The sequence below is a fragment of the Oryctolagus cuniculus genome, chromosome 4 (assembly GCF_051225735.1).
Source record: "Oryctolagus cuniculus isolate XC-2025 breed Fujian yellow rabbit chromosome 4, ASM5122573v1, whole genome shotgun sequence".
NCBI lineage: Eukaryota > Metazoa > Chordata > Mammalia > Lagomorpha > Leporidae > Oryctolagus > Oryctolagus cuniculus.
Genome location: NC_142870.1, coordinates 82,350,581 through 82,375,011, shown reverse-complemented (window position 1 = coordinate 82,375,011; position 24,431 = coordinate 82,350,581). Strand labels below are relative to the sequence as shown.

Genomic DNA, 24,431 nt, shown 5'->3' with positions numbered 1-24,431 from the left:
GGGAAGGCCCTGAGTCACTGGAGAACCAGTTCTCTGTTATCTCCACTGTCCCATCTGCTCCACACATGGCCATGGAGAGGGGATGTAACCAATGTCCAGTCTCAGCCCGTTTGCTCAGTCTCTGCTCTGTCGGTCAAAAAGGCCTTACAGAGGCCCGTGAGGCAGAGCCAAGAGTTGAGCTGATGGCACAGGCTAGGAGCTGGAGACAGAGCAAGGACCAATGTGCCATTCAGCAAGGGCCAGCTCGGTCCTGGCAGGTGCAGTTAGGGGAACTGGCCTAGAGTATTTGGTGCACTCACTGGAAAATCCCTCTGGGATGTGGGCGTGGTTTCCTGGTGAACAGGAGGCTTCCTGGCAGGAGAGTATGGGAGCCAGAGGAGAAGCGCCCCAGGCGGGGGGGTGGGGGGTCGGGAGGAGAGCCTGAGCAGCTGCAACCAAGGTATGGGGGTGAGCCTAGTCAGGGGTTGTCTTTTGTGCAACTGTGGTGCAGGTGTGAGGGATGAGGCGAGGAGAACAGCAGAGGTGGCTGCAGGAGTCCAAGCAAGAGCAGCTGAGGCACCAACGAGTCGCTGGTGCCAGTACAGAGAGGAGGAGAAATATTTAGGGCTCAAACTGGAGGGCAAGCATTCAAGCGGGTCCCGGGACAGTCTAAGGACTTCTGTCTGGATAAATACCATCTCGGGAAGCAAGTCTTAGAAAAAGGCCGCCTTTCCGTGCCTAATCGTCACTACATAGGAGTTTTGCCTTCCGACTTTAAAAGCATCATGGCTGCCATGACAGATGCAGGGCAGGCTGTTGGAGTTCTGACAGTGGGAATTGTCTTTCTCCAAGAGTGGATCGGGTTAGGGAACAGGTGCGGGTGGAGACGGGGAGAGGAGTCTCCGGCACCTGGCACCCCTCGGGGGAAGCAGAGAGCAAGGGTGAGGAGCGGAGCGGCGTGGGAGACGACCTCTGGGAGACCCCGTGAGGCCGGGATGAGACCAGGGCCCACGAGGACTTCCGACTCTTCTCTCCCGCGGGCCCAGGCGTCTCCCTCTTTCCCTACGGGTCCAGCGTTGGAGACACGCCGTTCGTCAGGAGGACAGTGGACTTCACCTCTCAGCTCTTCAAGCCCCGCATTGGCTTCCCCCTGGGCTCCTTTCTGCGAGATTCCCTCTACGTGAGTCCCCGACTACGCGCAACACATCCGGGGCCTGTGCTCCCCGACCCCGCAGTCTCCGCCCAGGCTGGGGGCGGGGCGAGTGGAAGTCGCGACCCGTGGGCGGGGCGAGTGGGAGCCGGGCGTGCTAGGCTCCTACTGAAGAAGGAGCACACAGTCTGCTTTCGGGTCGGCGCTCCAGCTGGGGGGAACGGGCGGGGAGCGAGGCGAGAGACCTCCCTGTCGGGGCGCACCCCAGCGTCCTTATCCCGGTAGACAGGGTGGACCCCGTCAGCTCCTTGGGGCTTGCTTGCAAGAGGCCTTGTTCCAGGTCAGGGGCTGCCCTGGGGCAGCTTGACTGGTTCCTGCAGTTTCCGTTTGTTGCGATGACTTCCTGGTTCCCGGAGCTGGAGCTGGAATGGCAGGCCTGGCCCCTGCGGCCCTCAGACACTGTGAAAGGGCAGCACAGCGGAGGAGGGAGGGTGTCGATCCCTTTAGCTCTGTCGGCTGTACCCCAAGCTTCAGGATGAGACCGCGGGTTGCAGTCAGGGGTCTCCCACTGAGGCAAGCCAAACCCCACAGCCTCCAAACCCGGCGCTGGGGGAGGGTACTTGTGTGAGATCACCGTGTACACACACAGCCCTCCCTGAATGGTAGCCTTGCAACCCCGTGCTCAGTTCACAGACAACGGCCAGATCATCTTCCCGGAGTCAGACAGCCAGATCTTCTCCTACCCCAATCCGCCTCGGCGAGGCTTCACAGCCTGGGACCCCGTGGCCGTGGTGGCTCCCTTCTGGGACGATGCTGACTTCTCCATCCGTCGGGGAACCATATTTTACCAGGTGGGAGCTGGCCAGGGAGACCAAGGGCCATGTGGAGGGCATTGCAAGGGCTCCAGCTGTCCCAGCCTGGGCTCACAGGGGCTGGCAACAGAGTCTTAGATCAGGGAGAAGAGAGAAGGCCAATGTGGAACACTCAGTTTCAGGAATGCTCCCCACTTCCCCCCAGTCAACCCTGAGAAGACCTGGGGGAGCCAGGGAGGAGGGCTGTGGAATTCAATGTGGTTTGAAATAAGGCTGCAGGGCGTCTACATCAAGCAGGACCTCTCCCGAGCTCCTGGGGGTGGGTTACTAATTCCAGCTGGTGAGAGCAGGGGATGAAAGATACTGCAGCCAATGCGTCTGGTGGTCCTGCCGTGGATAAGGTGCTGCAGAGGCTCCAAAGAGGGGGAGACAATGCCTGTCTCCAAGAAGCCACCAGACATGGAGAAGTAAAAACGGGCAGAAGTGGCCACACTCTCTGAGCTAGTACAGGAGAGATTTGTATTTCTGGGCCAGAAACCTCCATTCCACACCCCCAGGCTTTCCTGCAGCCCATGTTTTCACTGATGTTAAGGTCTGAAAAGCTCGTAAAAATGCAGTCCTGGGACAGGGAAGGATGGGCAGCATGAGGTCTGTGATGAGCGGGGTCCCCAAGCAGAAAAGGGGGCCCTAGGGGTGTCACATGGGCCTCTCATTTCCATTCCCATCTGCCCTCTTTGCACAGGAATATGAGACATTCTATAATGAACACAACCCGCTAGTCTGGCAGGTGGAGTCTTGGATTCGAAGGTTCACAAACTCCTGGAACTACAAAGCCAAGTGGACCTTAAAGGTCACCTGGGCCAACGCCCCCGCCTATCCTGCCCAGTGGACCTTTGGGGTGAGTGGACCCATAGCAGCTCCCCTGGAGTGACCTGGGAATCCCAGGCACGAGCGACTTCGGCAAAGCCCTCTGACTCAGGAAAGAGCACTGACTGTGGCTGCCACAGCCACCCCCACCACTTGCTGAGCACTCATTGGGAGCCAGGCCTCGGCCATTCACAGGGGGACTACAAAGTGTTCATGGAAACAGAATCTAAAAGTATGTTGATTTGGTTGCAAAAAAAAAAAAAAAAGTTGAAATCCATGCCTATGAGGATTCTTCAAAAAGTTCATGAAAAAATATTTATGAACAAACTATTCATGGATTCCAAAATATTCTTGGCACCAACATACACTTTTAGTTCCATTTTTCCATGAATGTTTAAGTTCCCTGTACGTACATGACCCCAGTGAACCAGGTGTTACGAGGTTGGAACACAGGGACTGGCATTTTTGTGGGTCAGACACGGCTGGCTATTGGCAGTTGCACATGACTCAACCCGATGTTGTTTCCCACATTCGAGATGAGGAAGACAGTGGTCAGAGAGGGTAAGCAGCCTGCTCAGGGACACCCAGCTAGCAAATGAGGTCTCAAGTCACTCACTGATTCACTCACTCGACCAACCATTGACTGCCTGCTGTGCACAAGCCCCGTGCCTTCACAGAGCTCCCACGTGCTGCAGGTGCAGGGGACAGTCCGCACAGTGTCCTTAAATATCCCCCAGCAAGCTAAGACCCCTCCCCCCAGCTCTCTGACATCCCAGCCAATGTCTCAGGATTCTGCAGCTTCTCTCATGAGCCCTCTTCTAACTGGACCCTAACCCACAGCCCTTTATCTCCCCTCCTGGATAAAAAGTCACAGAGGTGGCCGATCCACCAAGGTTCAGTACTTGAATCCCAATCAGAAAGCTGCCCTAAGTTTGCCAGCATTTGAAGCCAGGTGGACCAGGAACATGTGATGTGTGTATTGGGGCAGGAGTGGGGGACAACAGGGAGGAGACCCCACGTCTCTCACAGGCATCCCTATGTTTGCCTCCCACCATCTGCCAGACCTGCACCTACCAGGCCATCCTCTCCACCGACGGGAGCACGTCCTACGCACTGTTTCTTTACCAGAGCAATGGGATGCAGTGGGATGTAGCCCAGCGCCCAGGCAACTCGGTCCTCATGGGCTTCTCCAGGTAGGACGGGAGCAGCTGGCAGCCCTGAGCAGGTTACAGGGAGGGTGCAGAACGGGGTTTGCTGCACCAACACCTCTGTGCCCTGGACGAGACGAGGCTCCTCCTTGCTGATGCTTCTGATTCAGGCTGACTCCAGTTCTCATGGAGCCTCCCACCACGCTGTTTCCAATTATAAAGTCTCCACCTGTTCTTCCACTCTCTTCTTTCCTATCCCAATCCTGGTGCAGTGTAATCGTTTCTAGAGCTTTGACTTCCCTGATTCCCACTGACACTGGCTGGCCCCTCTCGACTTCTCAAGTGTCAGAGTGATAACGAATGGTGGTAACAGTAGACACCTTGTACTATGCCCACTCTGCAGATAAGAGGGCTGAGATGCAAACAGGTCACAGGCTAGGAAGTGGCAAAGCAGGGATTTGAACCAATGCTCAGGGAGGCTGGAGTCTGCCTTCCTGGGAATTCTTCACCTACCTAGAGCATGCAACAGGGGCTGTGGATGGTTGAATGGGGGTTCTTGTGTGTGAGGTGGCCTAGTGTCTGATATAACAGTTCACCAGATGTGCTGGGGTGTGACGGTCACATGTCATTTGTGGCAGGTAATTGCTACAGATCGTCTCTGCCTACACTGGGGTGTGTGCAGGTTGTCCCTGTATTACACTGCTTTCATTGGCTTCTTGATGTGCCATGAAGAAGAAAGGAGTAGAATTACCCTACCAGCCAGGAACTGCACACCATCCTGACACAGCCACGGGAGGCCTTGCCCATGTTATGTGTCATCCAGCCTGTGTCAGACAGGAGAGAAGGCCAGGAGCCAGCACTCTGTGGAGCCATGCTGCAGGTGGCCGCTCCCTGCTGTCCTCCTGGACATGCCACTGAGGATGGCGGCAGTGGAGGTGGAGGTCTCCGCACCATTGTTTCAGGTCCTCAGGCAGTGCTGAGCGATTAACAAACGTTACCGCACTTAATTCTTACAACACTGTGAAGCAGAAGCTACTGTAATCCCTTTTAAGAAAATATTTTAGCCGGCGTCGCGGCTCAATAGGCTAATCCTCCGCCTTGTGGCGCCAGCACACCGGGTTCTAGTCCCAGTTGGCGCGCCGGATTCTGTCCCAGTTGCCCCTCTTCCAGGCCAGCTCTCTGCTGTGGTCAGGGAGTACAGTGGAGGATGGCCCAAGTGCTTGGCCCCTGCACCCCATGGGAGACCAGGATAAGCACCTGGCTCCTGCCTTCGGATCAGCGCGGTGTGCCGGCCACAGCGGCCATTGGAAGGTGAACCAATGACAAAGAAGATCTTTCTCTCTGTCTCTCTCTCTCACTGTCCACTCTGCCTGTCAAAAAAAGAAAAAAAGAAAAAAAAAGAAAATATTTATTTGAAAGGCAAATACAGAGAGAGAGAGAGATATTGTTCATCCACTGGTTCACTCTCCAAGAACCCACAACAGCTAAGGCTGCAACAGGTCAAAGCCAGGAACCCAGAACTCCATCCGGGTCTCCCACGTGGGTGTTAGGAACCCAAGTACCCGCCATGGTGCACATTAGCGGGAAGCTAAGTGGAGATTCAAACTCAGGCACTCCAGTATGGGATGCAGGTACCCCACGTGGTGTCTTAACCACTGTGCAGATGTCTGCCCCAGCTGTGACCCCTTTGACTCAGATGTGGGCACTAAGAAGAGAGCTTAAGTAACTTACTTGCCTGTGGTCACCAAGCTAGTTAGTTAAGTGCTAGACTCCACAGGTGAGCCCGTGGCTGGCTAACTGCAGAGACCACTCCCCCTCTCCCAGTATGCTGTCCCCTCGCCTATGCTTCTCCAGTTTCTGGGTGCGGGGAAACAAGCAGAAAGGAACTCTGCTGTTTTCGTGCCCCTCCCTCCTGGCCACGTGGGTCTGCCAGTTCCTTGCAGGCAGGAATCAGATGGCCGATGGCCTCAGCCCACTGCCCGTGCGCCTCCTCCCTGCTCCCGCTCAGGCTGAGCGGCTGACCGTGCAGTTGGCCGGCCAGCAGTTGGCCGGCCAGCAGCTGGCTGCCGAGGAGCTGGACGCATGAGTGCGGACGGGCTGACCAAGCAGCTCAGCGAACGATCGGCCTTTCAGCTCAGAGTTTGCGCTCGGGCGGGTCGTGCACGCCGACGCCTGACAGCTTTTCCTTTGCCTGCAGTGCAGACGGGTATTTTGCCAACAGCCCGCTGATTTCCCGGCCAGTGTGGGAGAGGTATCGTCCGGACCGATGGCTGAATTCCAAACTAGGTAAGAGGGCTGCCTGATGACACTGTGGAGGTGCTCTCTCCACTCCGCCCACCACGGTGGTCCTGAGGACAGCTTGCTACCCTCTCCTCCACCCCAAAGACTGCCCACAGCTTGCACGGTGGGGCCTCCTACAGGGGTGCTTAGGACCCAGTACTCCCGGGAGCAGACAGTACCCTCCATCCCTCAGACACAGGATGGTCTCAGTGGGGGCTGTGTTTCCTCCCTCAGCAGAGACACCTGTCCTGGAAGTGAGACCAGGGTGCTGTGGGAGGCGGGGTTATGAACGGGCAGTTGGGACAAGACCATGCTAGCAGCCAGGAAAATGAGAAACAAGAGAAAGCCAACTGCTACTGGCTCTCAAACAGCTTGTAATTGGGTAAAAAGCCAGACTGTGGTGGCTGGTCCACGGCTCAACGTGATGCCTGGAGGCCCCGACAGTTCCCAGAGGGTGAGAGAAGAAAGGACGTTTGGGCATAGACATCAGCCGTGTCAACTGTGAAGCATTTTTGAGGTCCTGTTTGTTTTGTGGCAACAGTTTTTGGTAACTGGAAACATGAGCTAAGTCAAGGCCCCGTGCCAGCTTACGGAGAGGGCTGCCCGTCACATCAGGGCCGTCTCACGAGATGCATCTGTGAGCCAGAGGTGCACTGCGATAGTGTTGTGCGTGCATGCATGTACGTGCACGTGTGTGTGTGTGCGTGCCTGTGTTGGGGCGGAGTATCTGATGTGTTTCTTCTGACACCAGGCGGAGAAGATACATGAGCAGATTATCATAAACGATGATTATTCTTCTGAAAATCTTAACAAATTGTGGTTATGTCGATCATTTCTTCACCTGCGTGGATACAGGGTTAAAATCTCCTGTGCTGTATTGTGTCCTCTCTGGCTGTGGAATCCCCTTGCTACCGTTCGGCTGGGGTGGGCAGCGTGTAGCTTCCCGGGGTTAAAGTCTCACATTGAACCCCCGGTGGGGTTTCTCCTTCCAGTCTGGGCACAGGGGCGGTTTCCTTGGCCTCATGGCATTGGAGCAAGCCCCTGCACCCACCTCTGTGCACTGGGAGGGAGGGAGGGTGAAGGTTCAAGGCCCAGTGTCTGATCGTGTGACCAGCAGGGGGATGGTATCCCTGACTGAGGCACGAGCTGTGTGAGGATGTGATTTGGGGGGACTGGAAGGTGTTGGAGCCCACAGCGACAGCGGGGTGGGCCAGGGTTGGCTCGGAGCTGTGTGCAGGCGAGCCCTCACTGCCCAGCACTTGCCCCAGGGTTTTATCCTAAGATCCAGGATTTGAAGGCTCAAGGGCTTGCATCAAAGGGGCTTTGGGGAGGAACCATTGCCAGTCTCAGCTGAACCCCCCCATCTCTGAGCTGTCCAGAGAGGTGGGGAGTGGCCCGAGGGTGTGTGTTTAGGAGCTGTGGCTAACACTAGAGCTAGAGCAGGCCTGAGGCCCCGGGCTCTGGGGCTGACCCCCTTCCCTTGCTCCTGCAGGCCTCCGGGGGCTGCAGATCTACAGGCTCCACAGGGAGGCGATACCCAACTACTATCTCAAGTGCCAGCAGTGGCTGCAGAGCCAGCCTCAGTGGCCCAGCTGGAACTGGAACCAGATCTCCTGCCCTTGCACCTGGCAGCAGGGACGATGGGACTTACGATTCCGGCCTGTGGGCTCAGGTGACACCTTCCTGTCCCCACAGCCTACCCACCTACCCTCTGCTCATGGCTGACCCCCAGCAGCCTCTCCCCAGAAACACTCCTCTGCCCCACCCCAGGCATCCCCCAGCCTGGACCTCATGTGTCTGCCCTTGTTGCAGGCTGGTGGGGCCATGGCGGCGGCCGGAAGCTGTGCCGCTTCTCCTCCTGGCAAGGAGGCGTGTGCTGCAGCTACGGGCCCTGGGGAGAGCTTCGCGAAGGCTGGGGAGTGGACAGTCCTTGGCACTTTGGTAAGTGCGCCCATGGAGAGCTACTCCACCTGCTCGCGAGCCCACGGCTCTGCCCGGCCCAGCTGTGGAGCACCAGAAATGCCTCTTGTCCCCCTTGCCCGAGTTCTATCCACCCCGATCTTAAAGTTATGAAACGCCCAGCATCCCTGCCTGCTGACTGCTAGGGACTGATGCTGAGGGGCGTCTGCCCCCTCCCCCTTGGCCCTGTGGCCCCAGTCCAGGATGGGGACGTCTTCCTGGGAAAAGAGCGAGGCCCGGGTCTAACCCATCCCTCTGGTCCCACACTGGCAGACTGTGTGAGGCAAGACTGTGGGGCAGCTCCCTCCAGACCCTCCAAGGAAGGGCGCTCAGGAGCCCCTGGGGTGCAGGGTTGGGGGCAGTCTCTGTGTCCTTCCAGCCTCCCCCGTCCCCTCGCAGTCTCCGTGGTCCCTGACCATCAGTCAGGCCCTCCCACTGTGTGCCCCACTGCACAATGGCCCCGACTCACCTGCAGGCCACGGGGGCCTCCAGTTGGCCATTCACTGTGCAGGGTGGGATTGGGACAGTTTCGGGCAGGTGCCACAGCCACGCTCCTCTGCTTCCCGCTCCCAACACCGCCGTGCCTAACCCCGCCCCCTGTGGCTGGTCCCCCCCCGCCCCGTCCCTGTGGCCCCCAACATGCTGCTCTTCCCCACAGAGCAGGAACTGGAGGCGCAGAACTGGTGCTGCCACTGGAACGACAAGCCCTCCTTCTGCTCGCTGTACAAGTGGAGGCGGCCGCCCGTCAGCTGTGCCGGATACAGGCCCTCCAGGCCGGGTGAGGGTCGAGGCCCAGCTGCAGCATCTGGGGCAGTGCTTGCCTCTTGACCTTGGGGTCAAGGAGCCTGAATCAGGAGAGGCCCGGCCTCCTGGGGCAGAGCTGTAGCCACAGGGGATGCGGGCGACAATTCCGCGTGGGGCTGGTGTGGGTATGTGTGACTTTGCACATAGCATTGGCGGAAGGGGAGAGGGGCCCCCGAGGGCAAGAAGTCCTGGAGGAGGCGTGCCCTCCTCCATGCCCCCTCCCCAGGCAGATGCTGTTCCTGGGGAGCGTGGGCGAGCTCAGGCCTGACCCCCGGCTTGCTAATGTGGTACCCCCTGTTTTCCCAGGTTGGATGTTTGGGGACCCCCACATCACCACCTTGGATGGCGCCAATTTCACCTTCAATGGTCTGGGGGACTTCCTGCTGGTCCGGGCCTGGGACGGGAACTCCTCCTTCCTGCTGCAAGGCCGCACTGCCCAGACCGGCTCCGCCCAGGCCACCAACTTCATTGCCTTTGCAGCTCAGTATGAGTCCAGCAGCCTGGCCCCCATCACGGTGAGGGAGAGGTGCCCACATGTCCCTGCATCCCCCCACCCTGACAGGGGCCTCCAGCTGCAGCCTGAGACCCGGGAAGGGGATGAGGGCAAAGAAAGGGAAGCAGGCGGGTGGGAGGACACGGGCCAGCCAAGAGAGCAGCCCCAGAGGAAGACCTGGCCCTGGCTCCTCCACTTACCTGAAGCTCACTTTGAAGGAGCTGCTTAGCTTCCAGTGCCTCGGTTTTCTTCTGATAAAATGGGGACAATACCTCGCTCGAGTGGCTGTCGTGAGATTTGAATGAGATCATCCAAGAGATGTGTCTAGCACCCAGACTGCCATGCAGGGCCCTCCACAGGTGTCAGCGGGCACAATCTCACTGCCACCCTCTCATCACCTTCCTCTGCCTCCGGGGCTCAGGTCCAGGCCTGAGCACTTCTCTTGGAGCCTCCTTCCTAGCTCTCTGCTCCCCCTGTCAGTCCAGCTCAGGACTCCTATTCCCTTCCAGGTTCAATGGTTCCTGGAGCCCAATGACACAATCCGTGTGCTGCACAATAACCAGACTGTGACATTTGAAACCGACCTTGAAGATGCAGAAGGTAGGCTGGGGAGAGTGGCCAGCCGGCCTCTCCTGTATCCCCGGGCGGGAGCGCAGCGGGCTGCCCAGCACCCTGGGGGCAGAGTGTGAGGGCATGGAGGCAGCAGCGTTGGGCGGAGCAGGCCACCCTGGCTGTGCCGTCAGCAGCTGGGCTGCCCGAGGAACACCACCATCCGTGCAGTGCTGGGGTCCTCTCCTTTGCTAACACCCAGCTCCAGGCCCCAGGAAGAAGGAGTGGTCCGGGCCCTGGGGTGACCCTTGTATGTAGTTTGGGGCCACTAGGATAGCCCCACTATGACATCCCAAGGCCGTCCTGGGGTCTCCTCTCTGCCTCGGGGGTCCAGCCGCCACCTGGTCTGGTGGCCACAGGGTCCCCGTGCTGGCTGCTTCCTCACCTGTCTGCCATCCTGCAGGCCAGGAGATTTTCAACACCACCGGGGTGCTGCTGACCCGCAATGGCTCTCAGGTCTCAGCCAGCTTTGATGGCACGGTGGCCATCTCGGTGATGGCTGTCTCCCACCTCCTCCACGCCTCCTCCAGCCTCCCAGAGGAGTACCAGGGCCGCACGGAGGGCCTCCTGGGTGAGTGGCAGGGGTGCAGACCCACACGGATACCTCTGCAGGGCTCCCCCTGCCTGCATGGAGTGGCCACCTCTGAGGTTCACTTCCTGTCCTCTCCCCCCGACCTCCCGCCTGGGCCGCAGCAAGCATGGGCTCTGGGGCAGGCGCCCCACCCCATTTTCCCTTCCTTTCTGCAAATCCCTCCTGTCTGCCTCCATTTCCTCCTTCCTTTCTCCTCCTCCCTCCCCAGAGCTGCGGTGTGCGGTGTGGCCCCTCTTCTCCTCCCCGAGGCCTGAACCCCAAACAGAGGTACCTGGCACAGGCTGCCCAGGCCCCTCGCACCCTCCTGGGGAGGGGGGGCCACTCCCAGAGCATGCAGCCTCCTCCTGTGCCCTCAGGGCTCTGGAACAACAATCCCGATGATGACTTCCGGATGCCCAATGGCACTTCCGTGGCCCGCGGGAGCTCCGAGGAGCAGCTTTTCCACTATGGGATGACCTGTGAGTCTGGGCCGCAGGGCGGGGCGTGGGAGCCAGGTGCAGTGTCCCCTCCTCTGTCAGGTTGGGGCCAAAGGCCAGGGGGAGGCCTGAGGGTGCTGGTGCCCACCCCTACCCCCACCCACTTTGTCCCCTCCACCCCCTCCCACCTGGAAGAGGCCTGGGAAGCAGGTGGCCCTTCCTCCAAGGGCAGAGATTTGCAGGCTCCGATGCTGGAAGCCATTCTGTCCCTCGACTGCCCTCCCTAGCCCTGAACACAGAAAGTGAGGATGAGGTTGGGGAGACACAGCAGCAACCGGCAGCAACCTCAGCCCTCTGCCTTTGCACCCGGGTGTTACAGGGAAGCTCAACGGGACAGGCCTCCTTGGCCAGAGGGACGACCAGCTGCCTCCCACCTTCACCCCTGTCTTCTTCTTCCAACTGCTGGACAACAGCTCCGGGGACCCGGCTCTGGTCTCTGGGTGCAGTGGAGACAGACAATGCATCTATGACGCCCTGGCCATGCGAGACGCCGGTGCAGGCATCCACACCAGGACACTGTTTAGAACGTACCGGCAGATGAACGCCACCCAGAGTGAGTGCCGAGGCCCGGTGAGGCCTTCCCAGCAGTGGGGAGAGCCAGGGAGCGGGACACACCTACCAGCGAAGCGTTTTTATTAGCTTTTACTCATGTGACCGCCCATGCTCCCAACCCCCCAGTGACTCCCCAGCTCACTCCACCCTGCTCCCTCCTGCAGCCTCACTGGCTTCTTAGCATTTTCCAAACATGCTGCAGGCTCACTGTCAACTCCCACACTTTGCAGGAGCTGTTCGCTTGCATGGAATGCCCTTCCCCCATCAGCCACAGCCCCCTCACCTCCTCAGAGCCTTTATTCCAATGTCACCTCTCTGTGAGGCCTCTCTTTTCCTTTCCTTTTTTTTTTAAGTGTTTTTAAAGATTTTACTTATTTATTTGAGAGGTAGAGTTATAGACAGTGAGAGAGATAGAGAGAAAGGTCTTCCATCTGCTGGTTCACTCCCCAAATGGCCACAACAGCCGGAGCTGCTGAGCTGATCTGAAACCAGGAGCCAGGAGCTTCCTCCATGTCTCCCATGTGGGTGCAGGGGCCTTGGGCCATCTTCTACTGCTTTCCCAGGCCATAGCAGAGAACTGGATCAGAAGTGGAGTAGCCGGGATTAGAACCAGTGCCCATATGGGATGTGGGCACTGCAGGCAGAGGATTAACCCACTGTGCAACAGAGCCACCCCCCCCTTTTTTTTTTTAGATTTATTTATTTAAGAGAGAGAGAGAGAGAGAGAGAGCTATCTTACATCTGCTGGCTCACTTCCCAGATGGCCACAATGGCCTGGGCTGGGCCTATTTGAAGCCAGGAGCCAGGAGCCTCCTCTGGGTCTCCCACATGAGTGTAGGGGCCCAAGAACTTGGACCATCTTCTACTGCTTTCCCAGGCGCATTAGCAGGGAGCTGGATCAGAAGTGGAGCAGCTGGGACATGAACCAGTACTCATATGGAATGCTGGTGCCGTAGGCTGTAGTGCTAGCACCTCTCTTTTTCTTTTAAAATAGCTACAAGCTTATTTTATTTTTTATTTGAAAGGCAGAGAGACACAGAGAAGGAAAGACAGAGACAGAAATAGAGAGAAAGGTCTTCTGTCTGCTGGTTTCTTCTGTAAATGCTTCCAGTAGTCAGGGCTGAACCAGGCTGAAGCTGGGAGTCAGCAGCAACTCAAACTGAGTGTCTTTCGTGGGTGGCAGGAATCCAAGTACCCGAGCCATGGCCTGCTGCCTCCCGGGGTGCACGTTAGCGGGAGGCTGGGTCATTAGTGGAGCCAGCATTGAACCCAGGCACTCTGCTCTGATGTGGGATGTGGGTATCGCACAAGCTGTCTCAGCTGCCTCAGTGAGCTCTCCCGTGACTGCCCTATGTAAAACTTCACGTTCACCCACTTCCCACTCACCTTGCCAGCTTTACTTCTTCTCTGTAGCATTTATAACTAAGATATGTCGTCATTTTCATACATACCGTTTTTAGTGTTTGTTTATTACTTTGTCTTAGAATGGTGCCAGCCACTTATTAGATGCTCAATAAGTACTTGTCAAATGCCTGATTGGATGAATGAATGAATGAAGAAACAATGAAATGGAAATAGCAGGGCTCCCAGAATTAGAGACCAGAGCAGAGATTCTAGTCCCTGTCTCCTTCCAGACAAACGCAGTGTCCATTTGGATATGAGCCTCGTGGCCTTCAGTCCTTTCCCGAAGGCAGAGCTCTGTGCTGGTCTGAACAGTCCTGTTCTCTGCTTCAGTTCATGCCATGCCTGCATAGTACTCCTGTTCAGAAAAGACTAGAACAGGGCCCTGTCTGAAGAGGAAGTAGAAAAAGAGAGGCTGAGGATTTGGCCGGGTGAGCGGTACAGCCCCAGCCTGCTCTGCGTGGGTCTGTGGGCAGGTGCACAGGGTACTTCTTGTTTCCAGAGGTGGTCTCGGTCCTGGGAATGCCTCACACACGTCGTAGCTGAGGAAGGGAGAGGAGAGGCTGGGAAGGCAGCAGTGTCCAGCCTCAGACCCCGAGTCCCCTCTTTGCGTTTCAGATCAGTTCCCGCCCTCCATCAAGGGCGAGCATGTGATTTGCGCCTATAAGGGGAAGACCGTGTGGATTCCGTACACCAGCGACTCGGAGAATGTTGTGTTCACGCTCAGAAACAACTGCACTGACATCAAGCTCTTCGGTCAGAACCTGTGCCAGCGGGGCGGGGGGGGGGGGGGAGAGTCAGGCTTTGGGGAATTTTGCGTCTCTGTACCCTGCACGAGTTCCTGTCACTTTTTCACTTGACTATCAAGGAGCAGCAGTTCTAAAAATGACATCGGGAATTCAGATAGGTGTCCCCAGTGAACCGGAGGGGTGGGCCTGCAGAGGACTGGGTCAGCACAAGTGATTCAAAGATCATTTAATCTCGACCTCACACTATGCAGTCAGCTTTCATCAGTGTTATGCAGTCGCCAAATTATTAGAGTGATCAAGTATAATTTAACAATGGTGATTTATAATATTTTCGTATCTATTAACAGAAAGATACAATGTGGAACAAGGATTAAAGAAATATAGATGCCTTCATTTGGCACCGTCCTTAGTCTTCTTGCTAACCACGCTTCCCTGGCTGTCTCTCCCTGGCTGATTTTCTGTGCTGGAATCAGCAATGCTTCCCCCTTCCCTCTCCGTAAGGGTGTTGGAGGCCCTGGCCTGTCTCCTTGACCTGGGCGGAAGAGTCCAAGCACAGGGATGCAGCTCTTCTTCGAGGCCAGCTCTGCTAAACCAAAGCCCTCGGGGACCTTCTGAGCTCTGACCCCTCTCTGCTTCCTGTTCTTTGCCCGTGTGTAAGAAGGGCCTGCCTCGCTGCTGTCGCACGCAGCGGCCTCCCTAGTGTATGACAGTGGTGTCAGGATACTTTTCTTTCCCACTGTGCTCCTCTCCTGGACAGCGCTGGTCTGTAAGTCACTCGTGTCTGTCCCCTGCTGTCAGCTCCCGGCACCTGCTGTCCTAAGGAGACATTCCTGTTTTCTTGAAAAGTGTAAGACAGCTTTCATCAGAAGGTGCCCTGTGGTGTTTCACTGACGTCTGGTGTCTGAAGGGGTAATCAGAGGCCCAGGGAGTGAGCGGAGGGAGGTGAGAAATCGGGGCGATGAGTGGGAGGCAGTGAGGTAAAGCAGTAGGGCCAGCAGGGCAGCCTGGGGCAGTGTCAGCAGGTCTTGGCCCTCATTCTCTGTCACCCAGGGCATCCCATTCTGGTGCAGGCCCTGGCTGGGTCACCCTCTGGGGTCTCTTGGGGGGAATCTCCTTCCCCCTGTGGAGTTGCTCCCCACAGTCAGGCAACTGGGGACAGCTGCACCTGCCTCCAGCTTGCAGCACCCAGGACAGCAGCCTTGTTCCAAGGACAGGCCTGGTGAGGTTGGTGGGGTGGAAGTGTCAGGTGCCAGGAAATCCCAGGGTCCCAGCTCTCAGTGATCCCATCCTCCCTGGGCAGAGAACGGCACATTGCTGTGGACCCCGAAGTCACTGGAACCGTTCACTCTGGAGATCCTAGTGAGAAGCACCAAGACGGGCCTCTCGTCTGCCTTCCAGCCCCAGACCGTGCTCTGTGCATGCAGTGCAGAGAGCCAGTGTCTGTACAACCAGACCAGCTGGGTGGGCAATTCCTCCCTCCAGGTGAGACTAGGGTGGGTGTGGTGGGGGAGGGGCAGGGGAGATTGCGCGCTGAGGGGAGGAAGTAGAAAATGGAAGGGATACCAGGTTCTGCCTCTCCTGAGTAAGCCACGTGTTGGGAGGTGGATGGAGCAGGCACCATTCTCAAGCCATGAAATCCCATGGCAGGAGATAGAACATTTTTGATTGCTTAAAATTCAACTGAACTTTTATGTCCCACCTCCCATTCTGCCAGGCTGGCAGGAAACATCTATCTCAGCCTTTCCCACAGCTCCAGCGGCTCCCGTTCCCTCCAGTGGGGTGAACCCAGCGAATGGGCACAAGGTGGGGGAAGAAGTCTGTGCAGTTCCTGGGCGTGAGTCTGCACAAGTTCCCATCACGGCTCTGCCATCAGCCCCTGGAGCCGCTCGGCTGCTCCTGGGCCGAGCTCAGATGCAGGCCGCCGCCCGAGCGGCCGCTCCCGGGGCTGTCGGCCAGAGCTGCACGCGGCCGGTTCTCGCTGGGGCCTCATCACCGCAGTGTTGGGAAGAGAGGCACGGGTCCCTCTATCCTGATATCCTCAGACCCCTTTGCTTTCTACGCTGCTGTCTGTCTCCTGCTGAGGAAGCATCTCTTTCTCAGTTCAGAGGAACTCCTTGTGCATTTAGGTTTCTGGCCAAGACACTTGGTCTCATCCTGAATCTTGTCCCCGTGTGCTTTTTCCCCCACCCTCCCTTCCCTTCCTGTCTTACTCGGGAAAGGATTTGGGGCAAGCAGATACAGCATGCGAGGGAAGAAGCTGAGCCCTGGTGCAGGGCCAGGCAGGGGTCAGGATAAATGGCCCAGGGAGGGTGGGGTGGCTTTAGACAGGGTCCTGGTCAGGGTGGCGCTGAGCAGATGTTGGCAGAACTAAGACAAAGACACAAGGTCCACTGACGTCAGAACAGAAGCATCGCGCAGCCCTTAATGGCTCACCTGCCTCCCAGCCGCCCAGTGATCGGCCACTCGTTCCAGGTGGCTGACTGCAAGTGTGATGGGGACACCTTTGGCCGCTTCTGTGAGCGCTCCAAGGACCCCTGTGAGGAGGAGTGCTTCCCTGGCGTGAGCTGCGTTCCTGAGCGAGGCTGCGAGGCCTGCCCCATAGACATGACCGGAGACGGGCGGCACTGTGCAGGTGAGCCAGGAACATGCCCAAGACAGGACCAGGCGCTGGGGCCCAGGAGAGCCAAGGCAAGCCGTTCTCTCGCTCTTCCTGCAAGTCTTTAGACAGATGGGGGTGGAAAGGAGGGCTTGGGCAGGCGGTGGTGGGTGGAAGAAAGGCTGCAAAGGCATAGGGGAGGGGCCGGGGCAGAGTAGCCCGGCAGCATCGATGGGAAAAACCCAGGGCAGGAGGCTGACGATGGCTGGGAGAAGGCTGGGGACCCAGTGGCAAGCGGGGCCCCTGGGGCTGCTTGGGGGTCTCCAGGGTCTCTGCACCTAGGAACATTAGGGGGAGCTCATGCGGACGCAGCAGCAGAGGTGCCTCCGTTCCCCTTCCAGTCCTCTCCCAGCTGCTGCCTCTCCACCTCAGACCACTGCAGCCATGGTCACAGGGCGGCTCCCCACACGGCCCCCACGCATCACACAAAGTCAGGAGCAGGCCAGAGTGGGCAGAACCCCTGCCTTATAAAGGCAGACAGGAGGTGGCAGGGAGGGAGGCCTTCAGGGGCCATCCTGGCACACACGTCCCTCCTGCAGAGGGGGACGGGCAGCTCCCCGGCAGATGGACAGGGCTGCCCGGCAGCAACATGCCTGGAAAGGGGGAGAGGGTAGTTTGGGGTTCAGAGTGGCCCACAAGCAGCACAGAAACTGGGTAGGCACGAGGGGAAGGGACCCAAGCCTGTCCCGAGAGCAAGTTTGCCCAGGCCGGGGGCTCCTCCCCACTGCGGTACCACCATGCTGCGGCTGACCTCACGGCTCCCTCTGCAGCCCTGGAGAACTCCGACCTCTGTCAGAACCACTCCTGCCCTGTGAATTACTGCCACAACCAGGGCCACTGCTACATTGCCCCGACGCTGAGCTGCCAGCCCTCCTGCACCTGCCCCCCAGCCTTCACTGACGCCCGCTGCTTCCTGGCTGGGAATAGCTTCACTCCAACCACCCATCAAGGTACAGCCAGGTGGCCCTGCCATCCCCACGCCCACCTCCACACTGCTGTCACCTTTGGGGTCCAGGACTAAGTTCCTTCAAATCCACAGGGCAGAACCCCCCCGTTCTCTTGGGTGGTGATGAGCTGGGGGACACCCTGGGGGCGGCCATCCCAGCATGAGCCATGGGCCTGAGCAGTCTGCTGAACAAAGGCTGAAGCAGGGACGGCATGGCTCGGCGGGATGAGAATCATGGAAACTCTGGCCATCACAGGACGGGCACAGGGGTGAGGCCCAGGGGACCCAGGCACTGCCAATTTCTCCAGCGGCCTCTGTCACTGTGGAATGCAGCAGGTGCATGGGCTGGTCCAATGGACTTCTTGGGTAAGTCCAGGTAAACCCTGACTGATGACGAATTTGCTTCTCCCATCTCCAGAGCTTCCCTTAAGAACCATCCAGCTCTTGCTCATCGAAGATGAAAATGCCTCCGTAGCAGAGGTCAACGCCTCGGTCAGTGCTGCGGGCCCAGCTCCCGGCAGGTTCAAATGAGGGCTGGACCAGCACCTGTCTGTCCCTCATCGAGATGCAATCACCGGAGGAGCCTATGGCCTTTTGGCCCCGGAGCGGGGAGGGCCTGGGGGTTAAAAAGTCAGGAAAGCTGGGGACAGAGACCACAGAGTCGAGGGTGCCAAGCCACCCCAGCTGCTCCCGCTGAGCACCCCTCCAGACCTGCACTCCTTGGGTAGTATGTGGGGGAAGCAACACGAGCTTTCCCTGACTTCCCAGAGGACACTGGGGGCTCCCTCTCCCTGATGCCCACATCCTGTCCATCCCTCAGTCACAGGCAAAGTTACCAGTTATTGTGTGGTTGAGGATTCATGTCCCTGCTCTACCACTTGCTAGAACACATGTGTTTGACAAATTATTTAGTGGCTCATTGGTAAAAATAGGAATAATCATAGTTCCAGTGCTTATCAAGGTTCAAATGATGATGTTCTGTGAAGCACCAAGCATGGTGCCTGAATTACGATATGCATTCAAAAACTATTATCACTGCCATTCTCACTGCTATTGCTGTGGCACACCACACACTATATGGTAACCTCGCCCGACATCTGTCTACCACATCAGACCAGGAGCTCTGGGGTACAGTTCAAATCCTGGCTCGTTCTTTGAGAGCACATGGTTCCCATCGGCTCCAAAGCTGACCGTCCCCTCAGTCCGCCTAAACCACTGATGTCCGGGAAACCTGCAGGGAGGGGAGGCCAGGCAGGGGCTGTCACGCCAGGCAGAGGAGTGGGGGAAGAATGTAGAAGCCTTGACTCACCAACAAATATTAGGCAAATACCAGCATCCGTTTCTGAGCTGGACTGGGGTGTGGGGATGCAGAGATGGGTGAGAATGTTCTGGGGGTCCCGGGGCCCAAGTCTCAAAGGCAGACACAGACATCGAAGTGGATCGGGCCTCACCACTCACCACCTTCCCATCCGCTCGTCCTCCACTGCAGGTGGCCTACAGGCTGGGGACCCTGGACGTGCGTGCCTTTCTCTGGAACAGCCTAGTGGAACCGATGTAAGCGGGACTGCCCCCTGCCTGCCCCACCCCCACCAGCGTCTTCTCCCCACACACCCTTTGCCCCTCACTGTCCTCTCGAACACAGCGCCTCTCCGGCCCCCGGCTCGGGAAGCCTCATTCAGCGCTGGAAGGTCACCTCGCATTTCCAGTACCGGCCTCAGGGCCCTGTCATCGACTTCCTCAACAACCGGCTTCAGGAGGCAGTGGTGCAGGCCTTCTTCCTGCAGGCTCAGAGGAGGAGGTGGAAGAGGAGCGAGGGGCCCAGGAACAACGTGCTCTTCTACCCCATCTCAAGGGTGGACGTGCATGATCTCGCAGCGCGTGAGTCCCTCCACCTGGAGGAGGGGGAGGGGAGGGGCCTGCCACAGGCCTGCAGCCCACACAGGCCACAGTGGGAAGGTGTGGTTTGGTGGCTTCATTTTGCCATTTTCAAAAGAAAAAAAGTTTTTTCCACATTGCTCATTTTCCTTTTTATTTGAAAGAGAAACAGATTCCCTACCTGATGGTTCACTCCCCAGAATGTCTGCAACAACAGGACTGGGCCAGGTGACCCCACCATCAGAGTCTCTTACATAGGTGGCAGGGGCCCAAGATAACACCTGCTACCTCCCAGGGTTCACACCAGCAGGAAGCTAGATTGGAAGTAGCTGAGGCAGGACTTGCACCTGGGATGCGACTGTTCCAAGCAGCAACTTGACCGCTGTGCCAAACGTGCACCCCACCCCAGCCCACCCAGATAAGTTTTATTTTTTTTTTTTTTTTTTTTTTTTTTTTTTTGACAGGCAGAGTGGACAGTGAGAGAGACAGAGAGAGAAAGGTCTTCCTTTTTGCCGCTGGTTCACCCTCCAATGGCCGCCGCTGCAGCCGGCGCACCGCGCTGATCCTGGCAGGAGCCAGGAGCCAGGTGCTTTTCCTGGTCTCCCATGGGGTGCAGGGCCCAAGCACCTGGGCCATCCTCCACTGCACTCCCTGGCCATAGCAGAGAGCTGGCCTGGAAGAGGGGCAACCGGGACAGAATCCGGCGCCCCAACCGGGACTAGAACCCGGTGTGCCGGCGCCGCAAGGTGGAGGATTAGCCTATTGAGCCACGGCGCCGGCTCCCAGATAAGTTTTAGACATTTAACCCTCCCGTCTGTAGATTCCGGGCAGGAGCACCACATGCTGCTGAGGCATGTGCAGGCGGACGGCTTCACAGAGCATTTAGTTACTCCCGCAGGGCCTCTCCCGACTCCTGCTCTAAGGGTTTTCTTTCCTTTTGAAAATGGCTAGCAGTTTGCTTAAAAGACTATAGCACTTACGCCACCCAAAGACAACCCCATCGCCTTGGCCCTCCAGCTGGAGGTGTTAAACTGGAGACTGGCCAGGGGCGCAAATGTCGCCCTGCCTGCAGGCACGACCCAGAGGCGGTCTTCTTCCCAGGCAGGGCCTCCGCACCCCATCTGGAAACTGACATGGAGCTTCTGAGGCCCCTTTTAGCTCTCGCAGCCCCTGGTTCTTCCCGAACAGGAACGAGGGAGAGAAACCAAGGGGCCACCCTGTTTTCTGGAATGGGAGAGTGAATAGAACAGTGACCATTCCAAGCACCAAACTATTGCTGTTTTAACATGGGCTTCTAGAATCCAGGTTAAGTGTCCTCCCTGCTGGGACAAGGCGCGGGCCCTCAGAGCTGCTGTATGCTGGGAGTCGCGTTGGGAGAAGGGGGAGGCAGCCCTGCGGATGCAGTTTGTTTAGGAAAGTCCACAATTCTTCATTACGCATCAACACTATCACAGAAACTCGGGAGACACCAGTTAACAAAAAGAAGAAAAATAACCTGTAGCCCCTCCCCAGCGACAGCACTGTACACATCCTCTGAACTCACGTGTGAGGATCGCCACTCACATGGATGTTCATTAAGGGACTGAATCAGACCTAGTGCGGCCAACCCCCCCACCGAACAATTGTGAACATATTACTTCCTAAATGTGTGTGGAGTCCCATTAGATATTTTATACCAATGTGCTTGCATTTAGTGCCTGATGATGCATTTAAAAATATAATGATGTAATAGGTACTGTGTATTGAGTGCCTGCTGTGTGTCATGTCTTATACTACCTCATTTAAACCTCACAGCAAGGTTAGTGTTATTATTAATTTCCTCTGCAAAATACAATAAACTGAGGCTCAAAGCAGTAAGATAGTTCCCCTGGCCCATACGCGTTAGTAGGAGAGTTTGAATTTCAACTCAGATCTGACCAACTTCAAAACCTGCTCATCACCAATGCATTTTCCATCCCATCAAAACTGACACGGCCTGGGCAGGGATGTGCAGTAACTGACTTAACTCCCATTAAACATTACTGTTGTCGTCAACCCCGCGGATCTGTGTATCCATGGACACGTGTTGATGCACTTTTCCAATGAGCTCTCAGATCAATGCCTGCTGTGGAAGTCTCGATTGAAAAGGTGTTAACTTAACCCATGACACTCCATGTTCATCTGGGTCCTCCCTGACAGTGAATGTGAGCACGCTGGAGACATACCTCAAATGCAATGGCTACGAGGGCTACCACCTGGTCTACGGCCCCCAGAGCGGCTTCACCTGCACGTCCCCGTGCACCGAGGGCTACTGTGACCACGGAGGCCAGTGCCAGCACCTGCCCGACGGGCCCCGCTGCAGGTAGGGCCGGGGGGAGGAAGTGCAAGACAGGGCTGGGGAATCCAAGCCAGGCAGGACCCTCAACAGGGATCCGGGAGTGCGATGGTAACTGGTGGCCAGTGACAATCAGGAGGCCTCCTTTGTAATTAGAGAGAGCTGGGGCCAGAGGCAAAGGGATCATAGAAGAGGAAAGCCCATGCCTGCTGGGTTACCTCTGAAGCTGATGGGCCCCGAGGGGGTGTGGTGCCCACTGCAGCTTGCAGGTGACTGGGACCCTTCCAGGGCTCCCGGTAAGCTTTGCAGCAGGCCATGGTTTCCAAATCAAACTCTTCCACCCGGTTTTGCTTCTGCCGTCTCTGAGGGGAGAAGGAACCTACAGTCTTGTGTCCAGGGCCAGCACTGCCCGTCCCCCCAACCTCCCCGCCCCCGCCCCGTGAGAGAACGCAGCAAGGAGAGGCCCCCTACGCGGGCGCCTCATGCCCCTTGCGTCTGTGAATAGTCCCAGGGGCCCCTGTGTGGACAGAGTCCCAGCACCAGCCCAGACTCTGCCACCTGAGCGCCCTGGATCCACCTCGCCCCCACTGCGCTTCCAGACCCTGGCTAAGGAGGGGCTTGTGGAGCCGGGGCGGGGCCGGGGCCACGCCCATCCGCCTGTGGCCCGCGCAGTCCGGGTCCCTGTGGACTTGCCTTCTCCCCAGCGCGTGGGCGCGGCCGGCCCTGGAGAAGCTCCTCTGGCCCCGGCAGACCAGGAGGGCATGGGAGGTGGAACACCCGCCTCGCCGCCGCTGACCGCGCGCCCTCTCTCTCTCTCTGTCCCCAGCTGTGTGCCCTTCTCCATCTACTCGCCCTGGGGCGAGCGCTGCGAGCACCTGGGCGTCAAAGTCGGGGCCTTCTTGGGGATCCTCTTCGGGGCCCTAGGCGCGCTCCTGCTGCTGGCGATCGCCACGTTTGTGCTCCTGCGCCTCTGCGCCTGCGGCAGGGTCAAGTCCTCCTACCCTCTGGGCTTGGTGGGCTGAGGCCTCGCCCCGCGGGCTCGCCGCACGGAGCCATTGTTTTGGGGACACTGGAAAAGGGGAAATGACTGAAGGTCCATCGGGATCCTCGGAGCAGAATGAAGAAAGGGAAAAAAGACGAGACTACCTCGTCCAGAGCCACCAGCGCGCAGGCGCACTGAAACGGACGTGTTCTCACGCAGACATCCCCGCAAAGAGCACCCGGGCTTGCGCCTGTGCACGCGCAAGCCCGGTAGTGGGCTGGTGGCTTTAAGTTAACCAATACGACTTTGCACACAAAACTCTCTGGTTTACTTCTGATTAAAGTCTATTTAGATAAAGTCTGAGTTTTTGCGTCTCCAAATCATGAAATGAAGGTTACCCATTCCCAGCCGCCGGTGTGTGTGGAAGAGCCGGGCGGCTGGATCCAGTCCTACAGGCTCGGTTGCCGCATCCTGAGAAACCTCAGCGACTGCAACCGGGCAGGAGTCCTTGCAACCGCTGTGGGAACATGTATCCTGGATTTTATTCCCAATGCTTGCTCCCACGTGAGATAATACCAAGCAGTGCAATAATAAGAGCAGGGCTTATTGGAGGAGGGGCGCAGCATTGTGACACAGGAATCCCATATAAACTCCGATTCAAGTCCCGCTGGCTCCACTTCTCATCCAGCTCCCTGTTAATGTGCCTGGGAAAGCAACGGATGACAGCTCAGTTACTTGGGCCCCTGCTACTCATATGGGAGACCCAGATGGAGTTTCAGACTCTTGGTTTGATCCTGGCCCAGCCTGGACCTCTGTGGCCATTTGTGGGAGTGAACCAGCACACGGACGAGTTCTCTCTCTCTGAGCTCCCCCATCACTCTGCCATTCAAATACATAAATAAGCCTTTTGAGAGAGAGAATGCATTCACACGTGCGTGTGGCAACCCCACAAGGAAACACAAAGGCTGTAAGAGGGCCAGCGATGCCTATGACGGCAATGCAGGGGGGCGGGGGAAGCAAGGACCAACAGCCAGGGTGAGATGCCATTAAACAGGCCACTCCCGCATACAGTGTTTCCCTTTATGGCATATGGGCCTGTCCCCAACTGAATATACAAACGGGGTGGAGTTTAGGCGGGATTCAGTGTATGTGAGATTTTCTGGGAGTTTCATGGTGCCTCCGTGTGGGTTTTAACTTCCACGTGGCTATTATGGCATCTCCTTCCCAGTCCCGGATGAGATGCAGGTGCATCATGGGAAAGTGGGCATAGTGGATTGGCACGCAAGGGGTGGAGATACAGTTCAGGGTTGCAGAGACACAAGTTGTGAGGAAATATCCTGGCTCACTTATTCCTATCTAACCCCCTCCTTTGTGACCCCCATATCACTTCCACCTGTGTGTCACATTCTTCTCCCACTTCAACAAAGCCAAAGCTTAGCTCTCTGAAAAGGAAAGCAGAGAGTCCCCCACATGGAGGAATCTGTGTGTGTTTTTTATAATATTTATCTTCCATGACCTTTGATGATCTCTTACCCGTGTTAATTTCAAAAGTTTTTGCCTCTACTTATCTTTAAAAAAAAAAAAAAAAAGATGTATTTACTTGAAAGGCAGAGTTAGAGAGAAAGAGACAGAGGGAGAGGGGTCTTCCATGAGCTGGTTCACTCTCCCAGATGGCCACAATGGCCAGGACTGGGCCAGGCCAAAGACAGGAGCCAGGAACTTTTTCCTGGTATCCCATGTGGGTGCAGGGGCCCAAGGACCTGGGCCATCCTCCACTGCTTTCCCAG

General features: G+C 57.3%; 1 protein-coding gene across 2 annotated transcripts in view; it reads left to right on the top strand.

The window, feature by feature from the left end:
* The window catches only part of MUC4 (mucin 4, cell surface associated), a 55,370-nt gene extending 32,369 nt beyond the window's left edge, over positions 1 to 23,001 (top strand). For both annotated transcript variants that reach the window (XM_089331901.1, XM_089331900.1), the window contains exons 4-25: positions 1,026 to 1,159; positions 1,816 to 1,980; positions 2,684 to 2,839; positions 3,871 to 4,001; positions 6,154 to 6,242; positions 7,729 to 7,908; positions 8,049 to 8,177; positions 8,854 to 8,973; positions 9,306 to 9,514; positions 10,002 to 10,092; positions 10,505 to 10,672; positions 11,050 to 11,151; positions 11,489 to 11,722; positions 13,741 to 13,878; positions 15,172 to 15,353; positions 16,344 to 16,503; positions 17,298 to 17,477; positions 17,892 to 17,965; positions 18,963 to 19,027; positions 19,116 to 19,351; positions 21,527 to 21,689; positions 22,489 to 23,001. In XM_089331901.1, coding sequence (XP_089188027.1) covers positions 1,026 to 1,159; positions 1,816 to 1,980; positions 2,684 to 2,839; positions 3,871 to 4,001; positions 6,154 to 6,242; positions 7,729 to 7,908; positions 8,049 to 8,177; positions 8,854 to 8,973; positions 9,306 to 9,514; positions 10,002 to 10,092; positions 10,505 to 10,672; positions 11,050 to 11,151; positions 11,489 to 11,722; positions 13,741 to 13,878; positions 15,172 to 15,353; positions 16,344 to 16,503; positions 17,298 to 17,477; positions 17,892 to 17,965; positions 18,963 to 19,027; positions 19,116 to 19,351; positions 21,527 to 21,689; positions 22,489 to 22,684 — 3,302 coding nt within the window. In that variant the 3' untranslated portion in view covers positions 22,685 to 23,001. The remainder of the gene's footprint in view (positions 1 to 1,025; positions 1,160 to 1,815; positions 1,981 to 2,683; positions 2,840 to 3,870; positions 4,002 to 6,153; positions 6,243 to 7,728; positions 7,909 to 8,048; positions 8,178 to 8,853; positions 8,974 to 9,305; positions 9,515 to 10,001; positions 10,093 to 10,504; positions 10,673 to 11,049; positions 11,152 to 11,488; positions 11,723 to 13,740; positions 13,879 to 15,171; positions 15,354 to 16,343; positions 16,504 to 17,297; positions 17,478 to 17,891; positions 17,966 to 18,962; positions 19,028 to 19,115; positions 19,352 to 21,526; positions 21,690 to 22,488) is intronic.
* Positions 23,002 to 24,431: the final 1,430 nt, after the last annotated feature.